Consider the following 19,622-nt stretch of genomic DNA (forward strand, 5'->3'; position numbering starts at 1 on the left):
TTTCCCCCACAAACGCTTTAACACAAATACAAAACGATCAGCACAAACTCAGAAGAATAAAAGCAATCTTTTTGTATGATATTAAAATAACACTTTGTCACACGAGGCCATGCTCAATATCCAAATTGCTGGCTTTGAATCCGGTATATGGCTTCAAAGGTGTCTATATCAGGCGATAGGGCTTCACATAACTTGATTAAATAAATCAATTCTCTATGAAGCAAACGACGGAAGCCCACACAGGAAAAATATAAACACGGTGTTTTTATCATCCTTAGCTCTTAACATGGTAATTTAATGACATTTACAGTTACTCCCAGCTCAGCAGTGCGAGATCTTTGCTCCCAATTGAGGCGTCGGTTGATCCATCCAGGGAGGACCTCTTTCCACTAGAATAATTGATGCCAAAGTAGTGGAGCGGAGGGGAGTGGAGTAGAGTGGGTTGGTAGGAGTGGCTGAGGAGCTGGCAGTCTGCTTTGCATGAATCGTGGACTCCCAAGTTTAGCGGCTGTGTGCAGCTCAGATATTTCCTGCCAGACGTGCAGACTGATCCGAGGCTAGGGCGGAGGAGACGAGGAGAGGGATGGCCGAGAATTGCTGTGAGACAAGCGGCTCCGCTCACCGGAGATGCGTGGCCCATTCTCCGGCAGAGAGGAGCATTCCATCCGGTGTCGGCGCATCGAAGTGGATCCGACTGAACGTCGGGGGAACGTATTTTTTAACAACGAGGCAGACGCTGTGTCGGGATCCAAAATCATTTCTGTACAGACTGAGCCAGGCTGACCCCGAGCTCGACTCCGACAAGGTAAATGCTAAGCTACCTAGCTTAGCTGTAGTTGGAAGCATACTTGGTCAACTGCATTTTATTTTCTTTAATATGGCTTTTAATTCCCAAATGCGCAATTTAGCACTTTGTAAATGTGATGAATGTACCCCCGGCTTGCCTAGTCAGAATATTAGCTTTATGAAAATCGTGTGTCTAAATTGAAATACTCAACGTTAACTCGTCTTTTTTTTCCTAGCTAGCGTTAGCAAGTTGAGCTAGCTAGATTCCGACAGTCACCACATGACATACGATCTTGCTGCTAGCCTTGGCGTTTCTCCATCGTTACGTGTGTTGATAATAAAAGATGACAGGTCTCGTTGTTGCAGGTGTGTCGTTTATTGAGCAAACTTATTAAAAAAACAAAAGAGCGCGCGTGTGTTTTCAACCAACAAGTTATAGTTGGAAACTTTCCCCGTCTACAACCGATGCACTGCGTTTGCACTCGTTGAGTTGTCAAACGGCGACAGTACTGTACAGAAACTCTTTTCCAGTAGCTTTCGACTTTGAACCTAAATGTTGACTATGTATGTCAGGTTTAACAATGGAGTATTTGTCCTTATTTCACATCACCTCATCATCAGTTTAACATACAGTTGTTTGGTTGTAAAATAATGCACACTGCCCTAGGGCTGCAACCTTTAATCGTCTATTAATTGATTACACAAGTCACCAAACTTTACGTTGATGTGTTCAACTTGGACTATAACAACATTTCTGATTCTGATTTTTCAGCTTCTTAAATGTGAATAATTTCTGGATTCTTTGCTCTAACAAAGCATCATCATTGATTAGTAGATAAAATAAGACAACACTGACAGTTTTCAGAATTGTCTTTTATTGTCCAATCGGCTAATTGATTAATGTGGAAAATAAGCGGATGACTGATTAAACTCTTATGAACATAATTGTTAGTTGCAACCCTCCTGACCATCTAAAGCTCTTCTTTGGGGCCTTTCCACTGATTACAACGTCTACAAGCGTTAGTCCTATAATTAACCAACCGAGTAACTGACGCATAAAAAAAATTTATTGCTCGATCAATTTGTCCTTTCCCTCCCTCTCGTGTGCTTTGTCTTCTTTCTTGGCTCCATTTGCTCTGGAGTAATCAGCCTCTGTGCTGGTGGTGAGGCTCCCCTAATGAGTGCATAAGTCATTGCCAAGTGGGGTGAGGTGCTGCTGTGCTGACAACTGAAAGCGGGGGATTGAATTCACTCATCTGAATGGCCTTAATGCTCCAGAATCTGGCTTTTCTCTGTTTGTCCATCTGCCACTTTTAACAACAACAGCAGCATGCTTGCACAAGGCCCCCTGTACTGTCAAAAACAGTTTAGCAGTGTCTGTATACATGGTGTATACGCTCTGGTTTTAACTGTCCATTTCACTGTCCTATTATCCATTGTTCCACCGTGGACTCGTACACTTTAATCCTCACCCCTTTATGTTAAGCTGAAACCAAGGCTCATCTCATATTTTCATGCAAATATCTTAATCTCTGAATAATCAGCTTGCTTTTTTGTCAGTTTATCCTCCTCTGAGTAAGGGATCAGTCCATCTTAATCCCCTGTCGAAAGTATGCATCAGACTTTCAAGCCATTGCTGTACCCTTCTCCTACAGAGAGTCAGGATTAAGATCTATCCCACTAAACAATGGGTTATTGTTTGATATTATATCACTTTTAACTTTGTCTGGAACTATGTATTTTGAAGGCATTCCGTCTTATATGCAGCTGAGCCATCTTCATTTTTGATCACACAGAACTGCACGTGAATAGAAAGCCCAGCAGAGTGACAGATCAGTTGAGAGCTCTGTTTTTTGGGCGAATGCAGTATTGTGTTTCCCAGCCAAGGAAATGAGTGGTTCAGCTCCCAGTCACGCAGGCTGGCGTGCTTCAGCTGGACTCTTGAGGAGAACTGCATTATTCATGCTGTTGACTGGAGCCTGTTATGTACATTGGGGTATATAAAGAAAGTGGAAGAAGTGCTGTCATGTGCACAGCCTCAAGGGCCTATACCTCTCCGTTCTAAGTCGGTTATCCCAGTAATGCCACTGATTGCGGTCTTGCAAATGACATTCATGTTGATCCGTTAGTACAGTGCTAGTGACTAATCTATGCTGAAAGATAATGAGCTGGCATTACTCAAAATTGTAAGCTGTTGAGTCAACAAGCTTTCGAGATGCACATCACCGGGGCGCTATCCATTTGGCAGACTCCTGCTCTCAAACTACTTAGCTCAGGGCCACTCAACCAGAGACCCAGCTCTCTGGCTTTGCATCAATTTTTTAAGAACCTCATCACAAAGGATTTTTGTCTCTTCAACTCGACTCTTTTCGTATTCATATCCATTTGCTGCATGCTGCATACTGCATATGTGGAAAAAATAAGGCCTCCTTTTAATGCTGGATTCAGGTTGTATGTCAAGCTCGAGCACACTGTGGGAGACCATGTAAATATTTAACGGTCATTTCGTCTCCTACTGCTCTTCTTGTAGTAAGTACTCAACGGGGCACTGCAGAGTGCAATTTGCAAATTAGATGAGACTCAACCATTTTATCATTATAAATAAAGTTTTTTTCACAAAAGTCAGGCAACCAATCAGTCATTGTCTTTTCAAGATATGTTTTAGTTATCAATGAGGCCAATCTTTCACTTATAGCTCAGATTTCTCTAGTTCACTTTTCTCCTCCTGTTGCTGACTGAACGCTCCAGGTTGCAATGACTTCCTGGAGCTTAGATGTGGAGCTACTTAACTGCCTCTCATCATGATAGCAAAGCTTTTAGGTGACTTTGAAAAGAAGCTGTTCATTTAGTGCTTGAAACAGTTTCCGTTATAAATTGATGGTGTTGCCTTGCCCCGCTGAAAGTGGTATAAAGGCGAGAAGTTCCTCCCATCCTTGGTGAAAGGTCAAGCATGCATTCTAATGACAGTGCTAAACATTTTTGAAATATGAGGGAGTTTCACATAATATAGCCCCTGTGTGCTATGTGTGTATTATTTAAAAGATGAAGGCCTGTTTGACCATGCCATTACTGCTTATACTCCAGAGAGACTCCTGGCTCCCACTCTACAAGGATCAGACTTCCACTCGGCTAAGTAGCTGCGGTCATGTGACGTTGAAGCTCTACTGCAACATCTTTAAATGCCATTTCTGCAGGGGCTTGTGCTCCAGTTTGGCTGCAATGAAGGTTGAGCTGCACACAATAATGCTTTCCTTGACTGCCCTCGTGTAACGCTGTTGATTGCTTGTTGGATAATTACTTTTAACCACCTGTTTCATGCAAAAGTGCTTCTTTTCACGTTTGTGATCGCAAGCAAGCAAGCAAGCATGCATGCAGCAGCTTGTCAATGTTGTTGACTTAAGGATCGTTTCTTGGAGTGTTAATGTGGCTGCAGAAACGCGGACATCATGTGTTTGAAGGGTGGGTCACCGTGGTATTTCCTGTGGGAGGATATGTGTTGCATGCAGGAGAAGAATGATAACGATAATAGGCCACACTTCCTCAGTTGTGAATGCCGCCCTTCTAATTCGCCTTTGTTAACCTACATCTATAGTTGTCCTCAGTTGGAATCTTATTATTTCCTGGGCCCTTTTTTTACATGTTGATGTACCTGTTGACTGTCTATATGGAAGGCCATGATGCTTGAATAGTTTTGTATGGTCAAAGCACCATGTAGAGCCTGACCTACAGTGAAGTGACCTACCTCTAGTGGATATTGTAGGCAGTGTCGATGCTTGTTAATGTATTTGTTGTTTTTGAGAAACTGACTTTTTAAATTTTTAACAGACTTGTTTAAACGTACAATTGTGACGCACTCAAATCTCTCTCTCTCATTTAGGAATGTAGCTTAGGCTCTTGTCGTAATTTGTAGTTTGTTGTCATTGTCCCTGTCTACTGTTGCCCACTGCTGTCCGGGAAGCATAGGCCTATTTCTCATTAGGTCAAAATAGAGGATTTCCTTAAGCCATTGTCTGTGACATTATAATGTCTAACAAGTGTAGCTGGTTAAGTGGCTAAGTCCAAAATACAGTGTCCGTGTGTAGTCAACAACTGAATTTCAAAATAATATTTTTTAAATTCTTAGTTGAAGTTGATGGGTTATTGTATAATATCGGGTGTGAAATAAGCCAGACCTGCAAGTAAATGATTCAAATGAAATTATATAAGGGAATAAATAGACTGTGTAAACAAATAACTTGCGACAAACGCAACAGGCTCATTAGCAGAACTGTTCATCCAGAAGTGTAGCGTACACCTGCTGTAGCTCTGTATCTTTGTTCAATGAGAATGTTTTGAGGCTGTATTCAACAGTTAATTTGTGTGTTTACAGCTGACATTTTGACCTATATTATTCCAGCAAGGTTGGTCCAGGTGTTACTAATAACATGGACAATGACCCTGTTATTATGCATAATACCAGGAACCCTGAAACCAAAGTGTTAACTGGAATTCAGCTGTTGATTTTGTCAAACATTTTTCAAGAAAAGGGTCTAGGCAGTCTTTTTATTCCTTCACCTGAAGGTTAGGGAGTGAAAATCTAATTTTCCCCTTTGCTTGACAAATATCTTAATGAGCGCATATATTACATTAGACTCATCACACTGCCATAATGTGTTTTTAGTGTTTTGTAGGGCATTAAATGTGTGTGTGAGTGTGGAGTACAGATCCTGTACTTGTCCTTAAACTTGAGGGACTATGGAAGTTTAAGGACATGGGTGACAGAGGGCTATCGTGCCAGAATAGAGCTCCAGTGGGATATTTCTGCTTCGGAAAAGAGGCCAATCAGCCAAGAGGGTTTGGAGATTCATTACGAAAGAAAATGGACTGGGAATGTTTCTCATAATTGGATATATTAATGGATTTTAGTGTGTGTGTGTGTGTTGAATCCATTCCTGGCCTTTATAAAGATGATCTTTCCAAGTAAATAGCTCAGCGAAGTCCTCGCTGGTTTTGGTTGTGGCTGAGAGTATGTGACTATGTTGTTGTTTGCACAGATTGTATCAGATGACGTGAATGTTATTATGAATTTGATTATATGAAACGGCATCTAGTTGCTGGTGTTGGATGCCGTTGATACTGTCATCCATGTAATGTGTGTAAAGCATCATTGACACTAATGCTACACACAGGAAGCTACTTCAAAAAAGGCGATTAACATCATTCTCATTGCCAGTGGTTTGCCTTTGGTACCTTTTTCTTTACACAGACACACTGGAAGTGATGCAAGGAAAAAAGACAACTCCATAGCTCTCAGTAATGACATTACCGTTGTTACTTTTTTGTGTCTTTTTCTTCGGTCTCTCTATAAAATGCCTCTTATCTCAAGTTTATCTTCAAGGATAGTTCCAAATATTAATGCTAATTGCTATGCTAATGCCCGTAGATGCATGCGTGGTTGTGTTGCATCGTACAATAAGGACCACCGGTAGAGTGAGTAAGTAGAGCAGACGAAGAAGAGATTAGAGTGTTTGCCTGTTGGAGCTGAAGCTGATAAACCTGTGTGCACTGCAGAGTCATTTGACCCAGGGGTGATTAAACACATTCTCACGGGTAAAAGAAAAGTATATATGTTTAATCCCCTGATTTTTCTTTTTTTTTGACCATTGGGAATGAGGTACAACACATCAGACTAGACTATACGCCACATTGCGACAAGCTTTCTCCCATTCCCCTTGGTGGAATCAGCCTACTGTACCAAATCTTTTTCTGTTCTGCTCTAATTGTTTTAGCTGGCTCTTCCCCGTGAGACAAAGACTGTCTAATGACAGTACTTAAAAAATAGGGGAATACCCAGCGGTTGTGATAGAATCAGGATCAAACCCAAGACCTTTGGGAGTAGTGATGTGATATCGCAGCACTTGTCCCCGGATTATGTTTCGATTTAGGTTTGTTTGCGGCTGACAATATTAGGAAATCATGTGATATTCTTAGATATAGATTTTAAATAAGTAAATAAATCATAATTTATACAGGAAGTTGTTCTAGCCAAAGCCAGTGGCTCTTATTTTGAAGGCCAGGAGAAAGAAAGTGATGATGGGTAAGAGGATTTAAGTCCAGCCTCTCTTTAGCTTTACAGTAGAGATGCGCATAACCACTCGGTTACAGCATGAGTGCTTAATTGTCATGTATAATAAAGTTTGTTTTTACAGACACAGCTGTGCTGCGGCAGAGGCTGTGTTACCCGGTTCATGGTGGACGAGCTAAGCCTTCACATACACTGATTATTCGGCCTGGTTTTGAGAATCATTTAACTCATCGTTTACTTTGTGACCGTTAACTTTTAGTTAACTTTCACTCCATTCCGTGTGTTTGTGCGAGATACAGAACTGGACGAGGGAAATGATGGAGAAGCATAAAGTAAAAACACACACTGACCTCACACTGATAAAAACAAGCGTTTTGGAGCAAACACTGTGAGTCTATTATTCTCATCTTCTACCTCTTTTTTGCTTTTCAGGATGAAACTGGTGCCTATCTCATAGACAGAGACCCGACGTATTTTGGGCCAGTGCTCAACTACTTGAGGCATGGCAAACTGGTGCTCAACAGGGACTTGGCAGAGGAAGGTAACATCTAAATATACACTTGGTTAAAACTCATTAAATGCATGGCAATTACACTTTTCATCTGCTAATTGATGGCAACGAGAAATGCTTTGATATCTATTCTACGGCGATGACGTTCCACTTGAACTGCCTACATGCCCAAAGATATTTTAGTTTTGCAAGAACACACGGTAAAAAGAATTTGGTATATCTCGATACATAGATTAGACTAGATACAGCTAGTGTTGGGGCAGTATACCAGTTCATACCAGTATTAGGATATTTTTTTTTAAATTATATAAATATCCGTGTACCGCAAGTCTGGTATTTGAAAAGGGAAAGTGGCACAGCATCACACATTTTCACTGCTGCATCACACATGCTAAAGGCATAGCTGAGGTAACTGGTAGTAATAGCAACAAGTAATGGACTCCACCACCTCAACAGAGAACATGTCTGAGTGCAGAGAATGTACTGTGTACAGTTGCGTTCATACACACACTGAATTGTGCCTCTCTCTCTGCAGCACTCACTCATGTGCATGCATTTACAGCCTCTATTTAGTCGTAGTAGTATTAGTAGTAGCAGCATCTGGATGTGCCTGTCTTAAAAGCTTAATTGTTTATTTGTCACTGTGTTAAGGTGTGCTAGAAGAAGCCGAGTTCTACAACATCACATCATTAATAAAACTCATCAAGGACAAGATCAGGGAACGCGACTGCAAAACATCACAGGTACATGACGTTGAGGTAACTCTAGATGCCTATCTGCAAATCTGTGTCGTTAAGTTTGTGTACTTTTTTTCATTTTTTATATAAACTAATTTCTCTCATGTGGGTTGTCTATGCCCTCAGGTTCCAGTGAAACACGTGTACAGGGTGCTGCAGTGTCAGGAGGAGGAGCTGACACAGATGGTGTCCACCATGTCGGATGGCTGGAAGTTTGAACAGGTAAATCTCTCCTGCGATCTTGGTCACGGCAGCGATCCTCCGTCCGTGTGCTCCTCTCACCCCGCTATGCTCACATTGACCCAGGCAGTCCAATCCTCTACTTTTGGAAATGGCTAAACAGCAAATCGCATCTTTCTTAAAAGTCTGCATACATGATCCGGGCATCCCTTCTGTGCTCTGATTGGTTGTTGCAGCTTGTCAGTATAGGTTACGGGCGGGCCCACCAGTCAGAGTTTCTGCTGATTGTGTCAAGGGAGGTGAAGGGAGAGGCGCCTGCTTTGCCAAACAACAGTGGAGAGGTGTGTCCCACAAATTTCTGCCCACATGCTGGTCACTGCATGGTCCCCGTGTCGTTCGTACACACCCCCGATGGCAATTGTTTGTCCCAAGTACACGTAGCTCTGTTTGTTTTGAGTTCATTTGTTTTGGTGTTCATTTATACTGCTTGCTCACCAGTGAGGCTTAAAGAACACGACACCTATATCTCTTTCATTTGTTATATTTTTATTCACGCTGCACTCACCGTTTCTAAGCTTGTTAATGGCTTCCCGTGTCCTGCTTTGATGTAGTGTTGGTTGTTGAGAGATGAAAATACATTTCATCTTTCAGACAGGTGAAACAATTTTTACTCTGATAAACAAGATCTCACTAATCTCTAAAACAAGTAGGATGGGAAACTCCCAGTATCACTCCTTATGCAAAGCCCAGGAGAGTCATTTAAAAACATGAGCTTTAATGACCTAAGTATTGACATTTTATTTCTTTAAATTAATACTTTATGGTGTAAGAATTGTGTGTGTTTGATAAGTGGGATCCATGGAAGCTTGGAAGTTATTTGCTTCCCCCCCTTTTTTTTTTGCCGTGTTGATTTTTAATGCGAGAGAAATCACTTAACAACAAGTCTCCAGCAGCAGTGGCTAATGAGGCCATGCATGTCTGAACATGCACACCTGGGTACTGAGGGTATACATGTAGCCTGCAGTATGTACACACTTAACATTCAGCAGTAGAAGCAGTTATTCAGGAACAGGAACTAGTTTTCTTATTACACAGCGTGTACAGTTTGTTTGTAAAGACCTGGGCGTTTTTTTACGCCTTTATTTGTCCTCTTGTGTCCTGTTTCCTTTTCATTTAATGCTGTGATGATTTTTCAAATGTATTCAAAGGTGTTATTTTTAGGATCATCTCACAGCAGTTCTATCTCCTCCTGTCTCGCTTTACTCTGATGTTTGTACTCTGCAGCTGTGATAGTGTGGTAGCTTTATAGTACACTGGGGAAAAACATCCTACTTGATGTGATTTTGCTACTGTATTTGCTTGTAGGAGATACTGTATTTAAAAAAAGAAAAAAAAGTGAACCAGTGAAATCCACTCGTCACTGTTGATTTCCAGCATGTTTATTTCCTTTAGTCCTTTTCACTTGTGTTCTGTCAGTTACCACTGATCATGTTTTTCCTTCTACTGTGTCGTTGTTGTGCTTCTTTGTCTTTGATACTTTCACTCCCACAAAGTCACTCAGTAGCATTCATTCTAATAATAAAGCTAAACAAAATCTTCTTTCTGTTTGATTACTTTCTGCCCTTGCTTCAGGTCTGCAGGCCCTGAAAATACTGTTTGAATCACACTTTCATTCTAAAATACACTTGACAGTTGTGCAATACAATGGCATAAATATCTATGTAATTCATCTGTTATTTTAACATAGTATTCTGGTTGTTTCCATGTAATTGTCTAACCATCAATTTAAGCTGATGTCACTTCTAACTTAATCTAATTGTGGCAAAGAAAAGTAAACAAAAAAAAATCCTTAAATACTGTGATTGATCTATATAGGTTAAGAAATATACATAGCAGGAACCTGTAGACTCTCTGTGCCCTATGTTTTCATTATTTTTAATGCATCTGACCTGATACCTGTTACCACAGTAGCCCCACAGTGTTTTGCCTGTACCTCCATCAGTCTAAAGCTAACTGTCCCACCCCCCCATGTCTTCTGCTCTCGTGTCTGCAGCTGGTCAGCATAGGCTCCTCTTACAACTACGGTAACGAAGACCAAGCGGAGTTCCTGTGCGTGGTCTCCAAGGAGCTTCACAATCAATCATACGGGACAAACAGTGAGCCCAGTGAGAAGGCTAAGGTAAGTACTTGGGAGTTTGGAAAGTGTGGTTAGAAAATCCAGCCACGGCAAATCATGTGTGAATGGCGTCTTGTTGCTCGATGTTTTTTAAAAAAAAAAAAAAACATTGTGTTCATCAACCCAGGGAACTGAGAGCACCTCTAGTTTATTGATGAGAAACTTCTATGAAGTAGAACATTGTAAATATTTAGTTAAGAACTAGACTGCTGTTCTTAGAAGTGATGGAAAAAAGTAAGTAAATATACTTTTTTTTTGGGTGATGGTCAGATTTAGCTTTGAAAGAGTCACATAAGTGAATTGACACATCATTTAGACACCGTGTATGATTTTGACCTCAAATAAAAACTTCATTAAATCAGTGCACAGGGCATTAGGAGGGCTCAGGTTGATAGTTTAGTGGAGAAAAGGTCTTGTCATTTACTCAGCGGCTTCAGGAGTGATGCAGGAAAGGGACACCCTGAGGAATTCAACCTCCTATCAGCTCGTCCCCACGGGGGCCCCCGCTCCTTAAAAGGAAGCTACGCATGAAGGAGCACACAGCTAAAGCCATATTCACTCGGCTGTTTATTTTAATAGGAAGGTGAAACGCTACCAGGGCATCACTTAACCGAGTGTAGAGACTTTGTTGTTACTGTTTCCAGGGTCACCGCACACAACCATGGTCATTAAATAATGGACACCACTCGTTTTTACTCCACAAACAATAAAAATGTACATTTCCCTGCCCTTAATGCCTTGTAAACAGCCCATTTTATAGTTGCCTGATATGCAGATATTTATCACGAGTAAACAGAGTGTGTAGGAATCGACATTCCATGTTCTACACTAGATGTTGATCCCTATTCCTTTCCTCTGTTCTCTGCTTCGACATTTCACTCCTCCCCGTTCATTTCCATTGTTTTACATCGTGCCTTTCTTGTCTTCTTCTGTTCCCATCTGCATGCTGCATGTTGCTCAGAGCGAGGACGAGGACACAGATTATGAAATGAATGACTCTGATTAGGGTTTGAGCGTTTGCGATTCGCTGGTGAGCGCTCGACGGCTCGTAGCGCCTGCACCACACCTGCCGAGTTTGTCCTCCCCCTTCCCACAGTCACGTACCCCCCCCGGCATTTTTACCACACTACCCAAATGAAAGTGACCAGAGTCCAGATGAGAAATCAGATGGTTCCTGTAAAGAGTGGTTAAATGCTTAGAAGCAAATAATGAAATATTGTTACTTCCAGGAGGAAGTGACGACTAGCCCCACGAACTAACACACGATGATACATTGATATATGTAATGAAAATGATTTACATAATTCAACCATTGTGTTATTTTGAGTCAGTTTCTGCTCATTATGACTTATCTTTACATGTTTTACGTCTATGAATTGTTTACAAGTGCCATTGAAATTCCCCCTATTCATCTATTTCACCAAAATAACTTGAAATCACAATTACAACTGGCGTGATCAATCTCTGCTTTTTGACCTTTGTTTGTCCTTCATTCAATGACATTATAAATAAAGGGAGTTAGTGCAAAGTTAGGTCGATACCATAAAACATATTTAAGTTTGACACCCAGCCCTTAGATTTCCCAGTGTCAAGGCTTTACTACTTATGGCCCTTTTCCACTATGATCCCAGCTCAGCTCACCTCGGCACGGGTTAGGTTGGTTTTCCACAAAAAAAAAGTCTCTACTCAACGTGGGCGGAGTCATCCCTGCACGGCTGCTTGAAACTGCAGTGACTTCTGAATTGTTAGAATCAGTTCATTAAAAAACTATGTGTTCAGTACTTCCTCCATGCCTGGAGCCCAGACTCCGTCTGACACGGTCACTGGACTGAAATACTGCGGCAGGGTTTGTGACGCCGCTCGCTAAATACACCAGACTCCTCTGTTAAATATTGAGATTTTAGACATTTCCCTGGTAATTGCTGGAGATGAACCCACATTTTTAGGATTGTTAAGTCTTTTTGAACTGATCTACAGTTCGGCATTGTTTGGCTTGATTTTTGTGTCGGACGTCTTGTCCTTTGACGGCACTCTGACCAATCAGTGACAGGCAGTCTGGTGACTTAACACCAGAGCCGATATTACAAAAAGTGGAAATGCAACCTAACCGTGCTGTGGCGAGGCGAGGCAGTGGAAACACGCCATTAGTGTGAGCTCACCCTAAATTTGCTCGGTTGTGTCTGTAGTTTCTAGCACACCTTTTATTTGCTTAACTCATGCTAACCATTCTCTTTTTCACTTGTTTGTATTCAGTGTGTTTGATTGAACCAGGACGTAGATTAAATCCATATTATGTGCAATTTACCGAGAGAGAGAGAGTGTCTGTGGAAGTTGTTGCAGTTTCGTTAATTTTGTCTTTTTGTCTCTGCAGATTCTTCAGGAAAGGGGTTCCCGGATGTGAGGAGGACTTAGTATTATGAGCTCCAGGTGTTATGATGCAAACATATCATCTTTGTCGAAGAACATTTGGCACAATGGAGATTTAAAGGGGGGTGGGGGTGTACATTTATTTAGTTTTCCCTCGTCTTTATTTTTATTTCTTAATAAGTCTGTTTACTGACTATTTGTGCCTGTACACTTAAACTGGACCTTTATAAATTAGTGGAAAGTTATTGTGTTTTTTCTTTTTTTAGAATTGAAAGTAAGGAACTGCAGTCTACAAATGTTTTATGCTATAAAAATATGGCCGTCATCATATAAGGCCAACGATTACTCAGGGTGAGCTACTGAATTAATTATATCCTCCAACTCGAGGGATTGGGAGAGGGATCAGTATGGTTTTTATAACTCAAAAGTATCAACTCACAATCATTGTTTCAAGATGTTAAGAAGGGAATTGTGCATTGATTTAGTGCATGTTAAAGAGTTGGTCTATTAAATGTGAAATTCACCCTAAAAACTCATTTTATTTTCTCCTCTGAATATTGCAAACCTGAGATTTGTGATCACGAGAATCACAACTATACATCACACATGTTGCTGAGGTGGCATTTTTTTACTTGGACAATAAATTACATTTTCAGTAACATGAAAAATGTCACTGTGATTTGACCGTGTAGGATCGGGGGCCTTTATTGGTGATGAGGAAATATTCATATCCTAATTTCATATTAACTAAATAAGCTAACTTGTCACAATGGGGAAAAACAAAAGTTTTTTTCACTTGATTTCTTGGCATTTCTTGGCTCATGGCACCGTATCCTCTGTTTTAACATAATTATCCACTGATGTGGTCTTTGTGTGTAATTATTGCATTTTCAGGAAGTACACTTTTTATTTTAGTAATAGAGTTGGGGGTTTTTCCTCACTAAGATATTTCAGATATTCCTGCAGTAAAATTTTGAATTTTCAGTTGTTTGGACCTTTTTTTTTGTTTTTGTTTTAGTTAGTTTGAGACCTCATGTTCATAAATTTAAGATTAACTGCCAAAAATCATCTAAGGTGTTTCAAATATGATTTTTTTTTTTCTTTTTGTAAAACATCAGTGTCCATTTACTGTCTGAAAAAATATCCTCCAGGACAAAAGTGTCTCCTTTTTTTTCACCCCCTCTGAATTTTCCTTAACTGGTTTATTTTGTATGATTGAGGGAATAAGTATCTTTCCTTTCTTTATCTTATTCTTTTTTAAAAGAAGTATTTGATGTGTTAGGTCTGGGGGACTGGAATTGTTTTGAAGTCTGTGGTGAAGGATTTTTCTGTTCATATCCAGAGGATTTTTATTTTGATGTAAATAATCCCAAATTCAATAGTAATATTTAACTCTTAAAGAAACTGCACGTTTTGTACACTGTATAGAAAAACACGACTTCAAATGGAAGTTGTTTATACTGGATCTTTAAAAAAATGATAATGATAATGTTAACTTCTGTTTTTGCATTGTTTGTACAGGACTATTTAGAGATTTCCAAGTTAGGGTTAAAATAGCTGATGCTGACTCTGGTATCTTTCACTGAGAACATCCCCTGGAACATGTTTTGATAACCAATAACAAAGCTATACTTGGCTGGCTATGAAGTTGACTGTTACATTTAAAAAAAACAAAACAAAAAAACAAATGTATTTTTTTTTTTCCTGCAGTGTGAAAGATGAGCATTTTTGTTGTGTAGATTTCGTACACAGCATAACATGCACTGCAGTGGGAAAACAACACTGTGCACATTGCTTACAGCCTGTAATGTTATAAATGTAAATAACAGCATTTTAGACAACACTTTTTTTAAAAAAAATAGAAAGTTGTTTTTCAGGTTTGATGTGTGGTTTTTTTGATAGGTTGGATATTTCACTCACAAATAATGATTTTTTATTTTTTTTTTAGTGTTGCCTTGTTTTCCCCCTCAATGACCAAAATCCAATGTCTTATGTGTATTGCACACATTGATCTTAGTGTCAGGGACGAGTAAACTTTTCTTAATGCTGGCACACTTTGTACATATTTAACGACACACAAACCTCCATTTACTCAAATATACACTTGACTAAAACAATTTTTATATTGTCGGGGGAAACCAGTATGGATGCATGTTTTTGATATAGACACACACACACACACAAGGGCTTTTTAAAAGTGCATAATTTGAGAAGAGTTTAAATCAAAGTAGACTGGATTTCCTGCCAGAGATAGGCTATGTTTACATTTGCTATAGTATTCTGAAGCCTTTCAATTCTATACGGTCTTGCACTCCCTCACACACGCACACGTTAACATGCGTCTGACTTGTGACTCCACTGATTTTCACAGACATAAGATATTATAAGATGCATCCATTTCTGACAGCTTACGCCTCCAGTGGCAGAATTGCTTACTTTTTTAATAGGATGAAACTAGGCGTTAAGGTCTTGACATATTTTCCTGCTATGAGATTTGAAGCATTTTGTGTTTAACTTTCGTTGTTTTTAGTTGTATCCTTGGTTGATTATACTTTAGTTCTGATGTGTTAAGCCCTTAGTAAACAGGTTGTCTGTACGAGCATTTGGAAAACGGCAATCATTTCATGGAATGGACAAACTTATCACTTGTGTAGCCTAATACTTTTTAAGTGCCCAGTTTGTTTTGCATTCAAGTTATTATCCACCGAGCACTGTAAATGCATGATGGAAAGACGATCACACTTGTAATCAGAGGGAATGAATGAATGTCATTTTTCCTCAATCTTAACGGTTGCATCGAGAGAAAAAAAAAAAGAAATAAGGTCCTCATATCACTATGTAGATCACTACTGTATGATCTTATGCAATGTTCTAAAATGTACAAACTAACCATGAGGTTAAGGGGATAGATCTATATGGTCTTACATAAAGTAAACACAATAAAGATGTTGTCATTCATTTGTGTCTGTATATTTATTCAGTTTGTATTGATGTTTATTGTTGGCATATGTGACGTTGCTTTACTGATTTATCTGAAATGTGTGCTTACATTTCATAGCATCAAACGATATAATCGTATTTTTCAATTATCCGTACATCACATAAGACTAATAAGAGTCGTGACAGTTGATTTGTATTATTTTTTTGTCAAATTGTGACCTCTTGCGTCAGTTTGTCAAAACTCGTTTGCTTTGGAATAGTTGCCTTTTAAAATGCCTGTTCAAATGTTCACTATTTTTTAAGATAAATATAATTTATTTTTGAAACTGAAAAACGAAACATAAGTCAAACATGTATATCGTGGGCAAACTTCACATTTCAGGATAATTGGTTCTCTGGTAATTGTGCGCAAAAGGTTATTCGAGTCGAATGTAGTCGTTTGGGTTAACGGTCCTTAGTTTGGACAAAGATCTTCTCAAAGTCGAGATGGAAATCCGTTTGCACTTGCTCGAATGGGACTTGGACTCCCCGATGAATGAACTCAATGCTTGGCTCGTGCTGCTGTCATGGTGTAAACAAACGAACAGACAATAATCAAAATAATTAACACGATTTGCTGGCATTTTATTTCCAGCAGTGACTGTTGCTTTTTTAATATCTTGACGGGGGAAGTTTGTTTGCCTCGTACGCACGCGCAGACCAACGACCACAAAGCAGCGATTTAAGGTGCCCTTTAGTTAGCTAGTCCCACCTGCCGCAGTCATATGTTCGTATGTAACAGACGCTAATAAACCAGCAACCAGAAGAAATCTTTCGATCGAATAATTGGCAATTTATAGAGATAAACCAATAACCCCAGAGCATAATAAGATCAGCACACAGTCCATTCTTCTAAGCAGTACTTAAACAAAGACGGAAGTAAATGACGGATGACCATTTCGCTTCGTCGTTTCTGTATCTAGCTTGAGTCGGAGCGGTTGGTTTTTCAGGAGGGAAAGTTTATAAGGTTTACCGGGATTTGAGTGCGATTAATTCATTTTGCTTAATTACCGGAGCCAGTGCAACCATACTGAAAGGTAGGAGTGCACTTTGATGACGGCAAATGTTATTTTTATCGTGTATTGTGAAATTTTACCCGCTCCAGTTTGCGCCATTTTCGCTAATGCACAAATGTGCGTCTCTTAGCGCTGGCGTTCTTTGTCTCTCTTCTTTAATGGGCTCTGGAGCGGTTTATTCCCGTACAATGTCCCGCGTCCCTGCTCGCCGATTCGGTTGGTATTATTGAGCGTTAGAAGAAGCGCAGCAATGACAGTTTCACATCCTAAAACCGCGTTCAAATCAAATGCAGTTGCGCATTTTTGTGCTGCATCAGGCCGTGTCAGACTCTAACAGCGCCAGCGCCTGTTGGGGTTGGAGCACGATTCTGGCGCACATGACATAGCTTAGCAAGCTAACCGGCTAGCTTGCCGTCCTGTTGGCTTACATGCACAGTTTGTGGGTTTTCGCGTTGACATCAAGTTTGCACCAAAGCTCGACAACCACGACACGAATAAGATACTAAGAATGTCGTTTCCTGGTCCTGTTTTACTTTGAAAACGCTGGGCAAGTACGTGAAGAGTACGCGGTTTTTGTAGACCTGTATCGCCTCTTGCTAACTTGACTAGCTCTCGTAGCACTCCAGACAGGTCTGTTTCAGTGGCATTTTAGTCCGAGTAACGGTAAGTTTGATGAACACAAGTAAACAACCAGTCGTTGTGTTATCAAAAACAACGATAACAACGCTGTTTTAAAGTTGATTCGGGCATCTGCTGGTTTGTGCTCGTGTCGTTTGTTACTCTGCCTCTGACATTGTCGTTCTCATAGGGATCATTAAACTTTACAGTGAAGTTACAGTCTTAATTATTGCAGCTAATGAACGCAGAGCGACTGAGAAAACCGCTGTGTTTGTTTGTCCAACTCAGTAAAACATGCTTTATAGCCAAACCACTGTTCAAGTGCAACGATATCAGTTAACTATCACAACATCGAATGTCAAAGTGGGCTTTTCTTTGAGGTCATAAGAGAACTGCAATTCTCTACTTGTACTGAAGTAAAAGTACTAGTATTTTCATGACATTTTACTTGACTACAAGTAACATTGCGGTCTTTAATCCACTCCAGTGAAAAATGGGTAATTTACAACTAAAATAAAAGTTAGTTGCATTGTTTTGCATCACAAGGGTGACCCAGTGCAATTTGCTACATTTTACACCACACCTATTTCAATCTAAACATACTATTCAAAATAAGTATATTAATGATTATTTTATGGGAAAAAGTCATGTTTTTCTACTTCATGAAGACAAAATATTAAACAGAAACATTTCATACATCTGAGGTAAAACAGTCATTAGCAGTCAAGTGTTTTGTCTCACTGTGCATAAACATTATTGATCTATAATATAGATAATATATTGAACACGACATTGAAGATGATTATATCATCATATATTGTTTACAAATAACTGTAGAAGTACCCCAAATCTCAAAGTGATATTCTCAAATGTCTTGTTTTGTCCACATACCCATATTATTCCACAAAGAAACCAGGAAATAATTCACTTTTGGAGAGCTTGTTTTAATTTAAAAAAACGCTCAAATCAATGAATAGTTTGTCAAAGCGGTTGGCGATTCATTTATCAATGGACTAATTACTCACTTGATCACAGCAGGCCTGCAAATGACTTTTTATTGATCTGCAAGTGTTAACTTTTTGTGTTTATAAATGACTTAATCGACCCATTATTTACCTGGCATTCCCTCTTTTTTTCAGGAGTACACAAATCATGTCAGGCATTGCATTGAGCCGGCTTGCCCAGGAGCGCAAGGCATGGCGGAAGGATCATCCCTTTGTAAGTTGTGTACTACTTGTATACTAAAAGGCTCTAAGCTTTTCATGTGTGCGGTCCTCGGGTGAACACTGATGCCTTAACTGTTGGCACTTTTCTGTTTCATTTTTAAGGGATTTGTTGCCGTACCAACAAAAAATCCAGATGGAACCTTGAATCTCATGAACTGGGAATGTGCTATTCCTGGCAAGAAGGGGGTAAAGTGTTTTAATTTGTCACTGTTTTGCCATAATAACAACATGGATTGGATAGATCATTTGTTAAGCAGCTCGTCTAACGATATAATCTGTTTTCTCAGACTCCGTGGGAAGGAGGCCTCTTCAAACTGCGCATGTTGTTCAAGGATGACTATCCTTCCTCACCTCCAAAATGTGAGTTATATTGTCTCCGTCTACACTAACCATAGCTGCTGTGATTACGACGCATAGTTGCATCTTTCTATTTTTCAGATTTGTATCAGATACTACACAGAAAAATGTGGAATGTAGTTTATCTAGACTTGGCCTGGGTTAAATCGCGAGCTTCTATATTATTTTTTGCCAGTGTGTCAACTCTGACAACTCATTATAATGGCCAGATAAGATGCATTTTCATGTGAAAGGATTGTCTATAATTACTTCCAAACACAGCAGAGGTCAGTGAGCCTGATCATAAAACACAGTACATTCTCACTACTAACGTATTTCTCTGGGACTTGAGATACAGGGCATAACACATTTATTACAGTAATTATTATGGTTAAAACACCAGTATGTAGAGGCTCTTAAACTGAAATTGTATTTTTAGATATTGGTTTTCTTGTTTTCATGGCAGGCGGTTTCATACATTTTTTAAGCACTGTGCTTTAACGTATTCCTCCATTACTGTTCATAAGTTAATTTTTATCTTCAGATTGAGTTATGATTGTGAATAATTACAAAGCTACTCAGTGAAACTTTTTAACTGTGTACGACGGGCAGGTATATTAAACTTA

General features: G+C 39.6%; 2 protein-coding genes across 4 annotated transcripts in view; both read left to right on the top strand.

The window, feature by feature from the left end:
- The first annotated feature begins 400 nt into the window (after positions 1–400).
- On the top strand, positions 401–15,779 carry kctd5b (potassium channel tetramerization domain containing 5b). Of its 2 annotated transcripts, none has more exons than XM_044013394.1 (6): positions 401–805; positions 7,283–7,391; positions 8,013–8,119; positions 8,225–8,320; positions 10,332–10,457; positions 12,826–15,779. In XM_044013394.1, exons 1-6 carry the CDS (start codon positions 584–586, stop codon positions 12,853–12,855), a joined length of 690 nt encoding a protein of 229 aa, XP_043869329.1. In that variant the 5' UTR covers positions 401–583; the 3' UTR covers positions 12,856–15,779. The 2 variants fall into 2 exon arrangements, with proteins under 2 accessions (XP_043869329.1, XP_043869331.1); XM_044013396.1 differs by having other exon boundaries at positions 406–805; positions 8,013–8,104.
- Positions 15,780–16,538: 759 nt separating this feature from the next.
- ube2ib (ubiquitin-conjugating enzyme E2Ib) overlaps positions 16,539–19,622 on the top strand; it is a 7,653-nt gene continuing 4,569 nt past the window's right edge. Inside the window, exons 1-4 of one of the 2 annotated variants that reach the window (XM_044014125.1) lie at positions 16,539–16,837; positions 18,574–18,652; positions 18,763–18,846; positions 18,948–19,020. In XM_044014125.1, the coding sequence (XP_043870060.1) occupies positions 18,587–18,652; positions 18,763–18,846; positions 18,948–19,020 (223 nt within the window). In that variant the 5' untranslated portion in view covers positions 16,539–16,837; positions 18,574–18,586. Of the gene's footprint in view, positions 16,838–17,149; positions 17,480–18,573; positions 18,653–18,762; positions 18,847–18,947; positions 19,021–19,622 lie in introns of those variants that run through there. The other variant, XM_044014126.1, reaches the window with a different exon arrangement.

The sequence above is a fragment of the Solea senegalensis genome, linkage group LG18, assembly GCF_019176455.1.
Source record: "Solea senegalensis isolate Sse05_10M linkage group LG18, IFAPA_SoseM_1, whole genome shotgun sequence".
NCBI classification, from domain to species: Eukaryota; Metazoa; Chordata; class Actinopteri; order Pleuronectiformes; family Soleidae; genus Solea; species Solea senegalensis.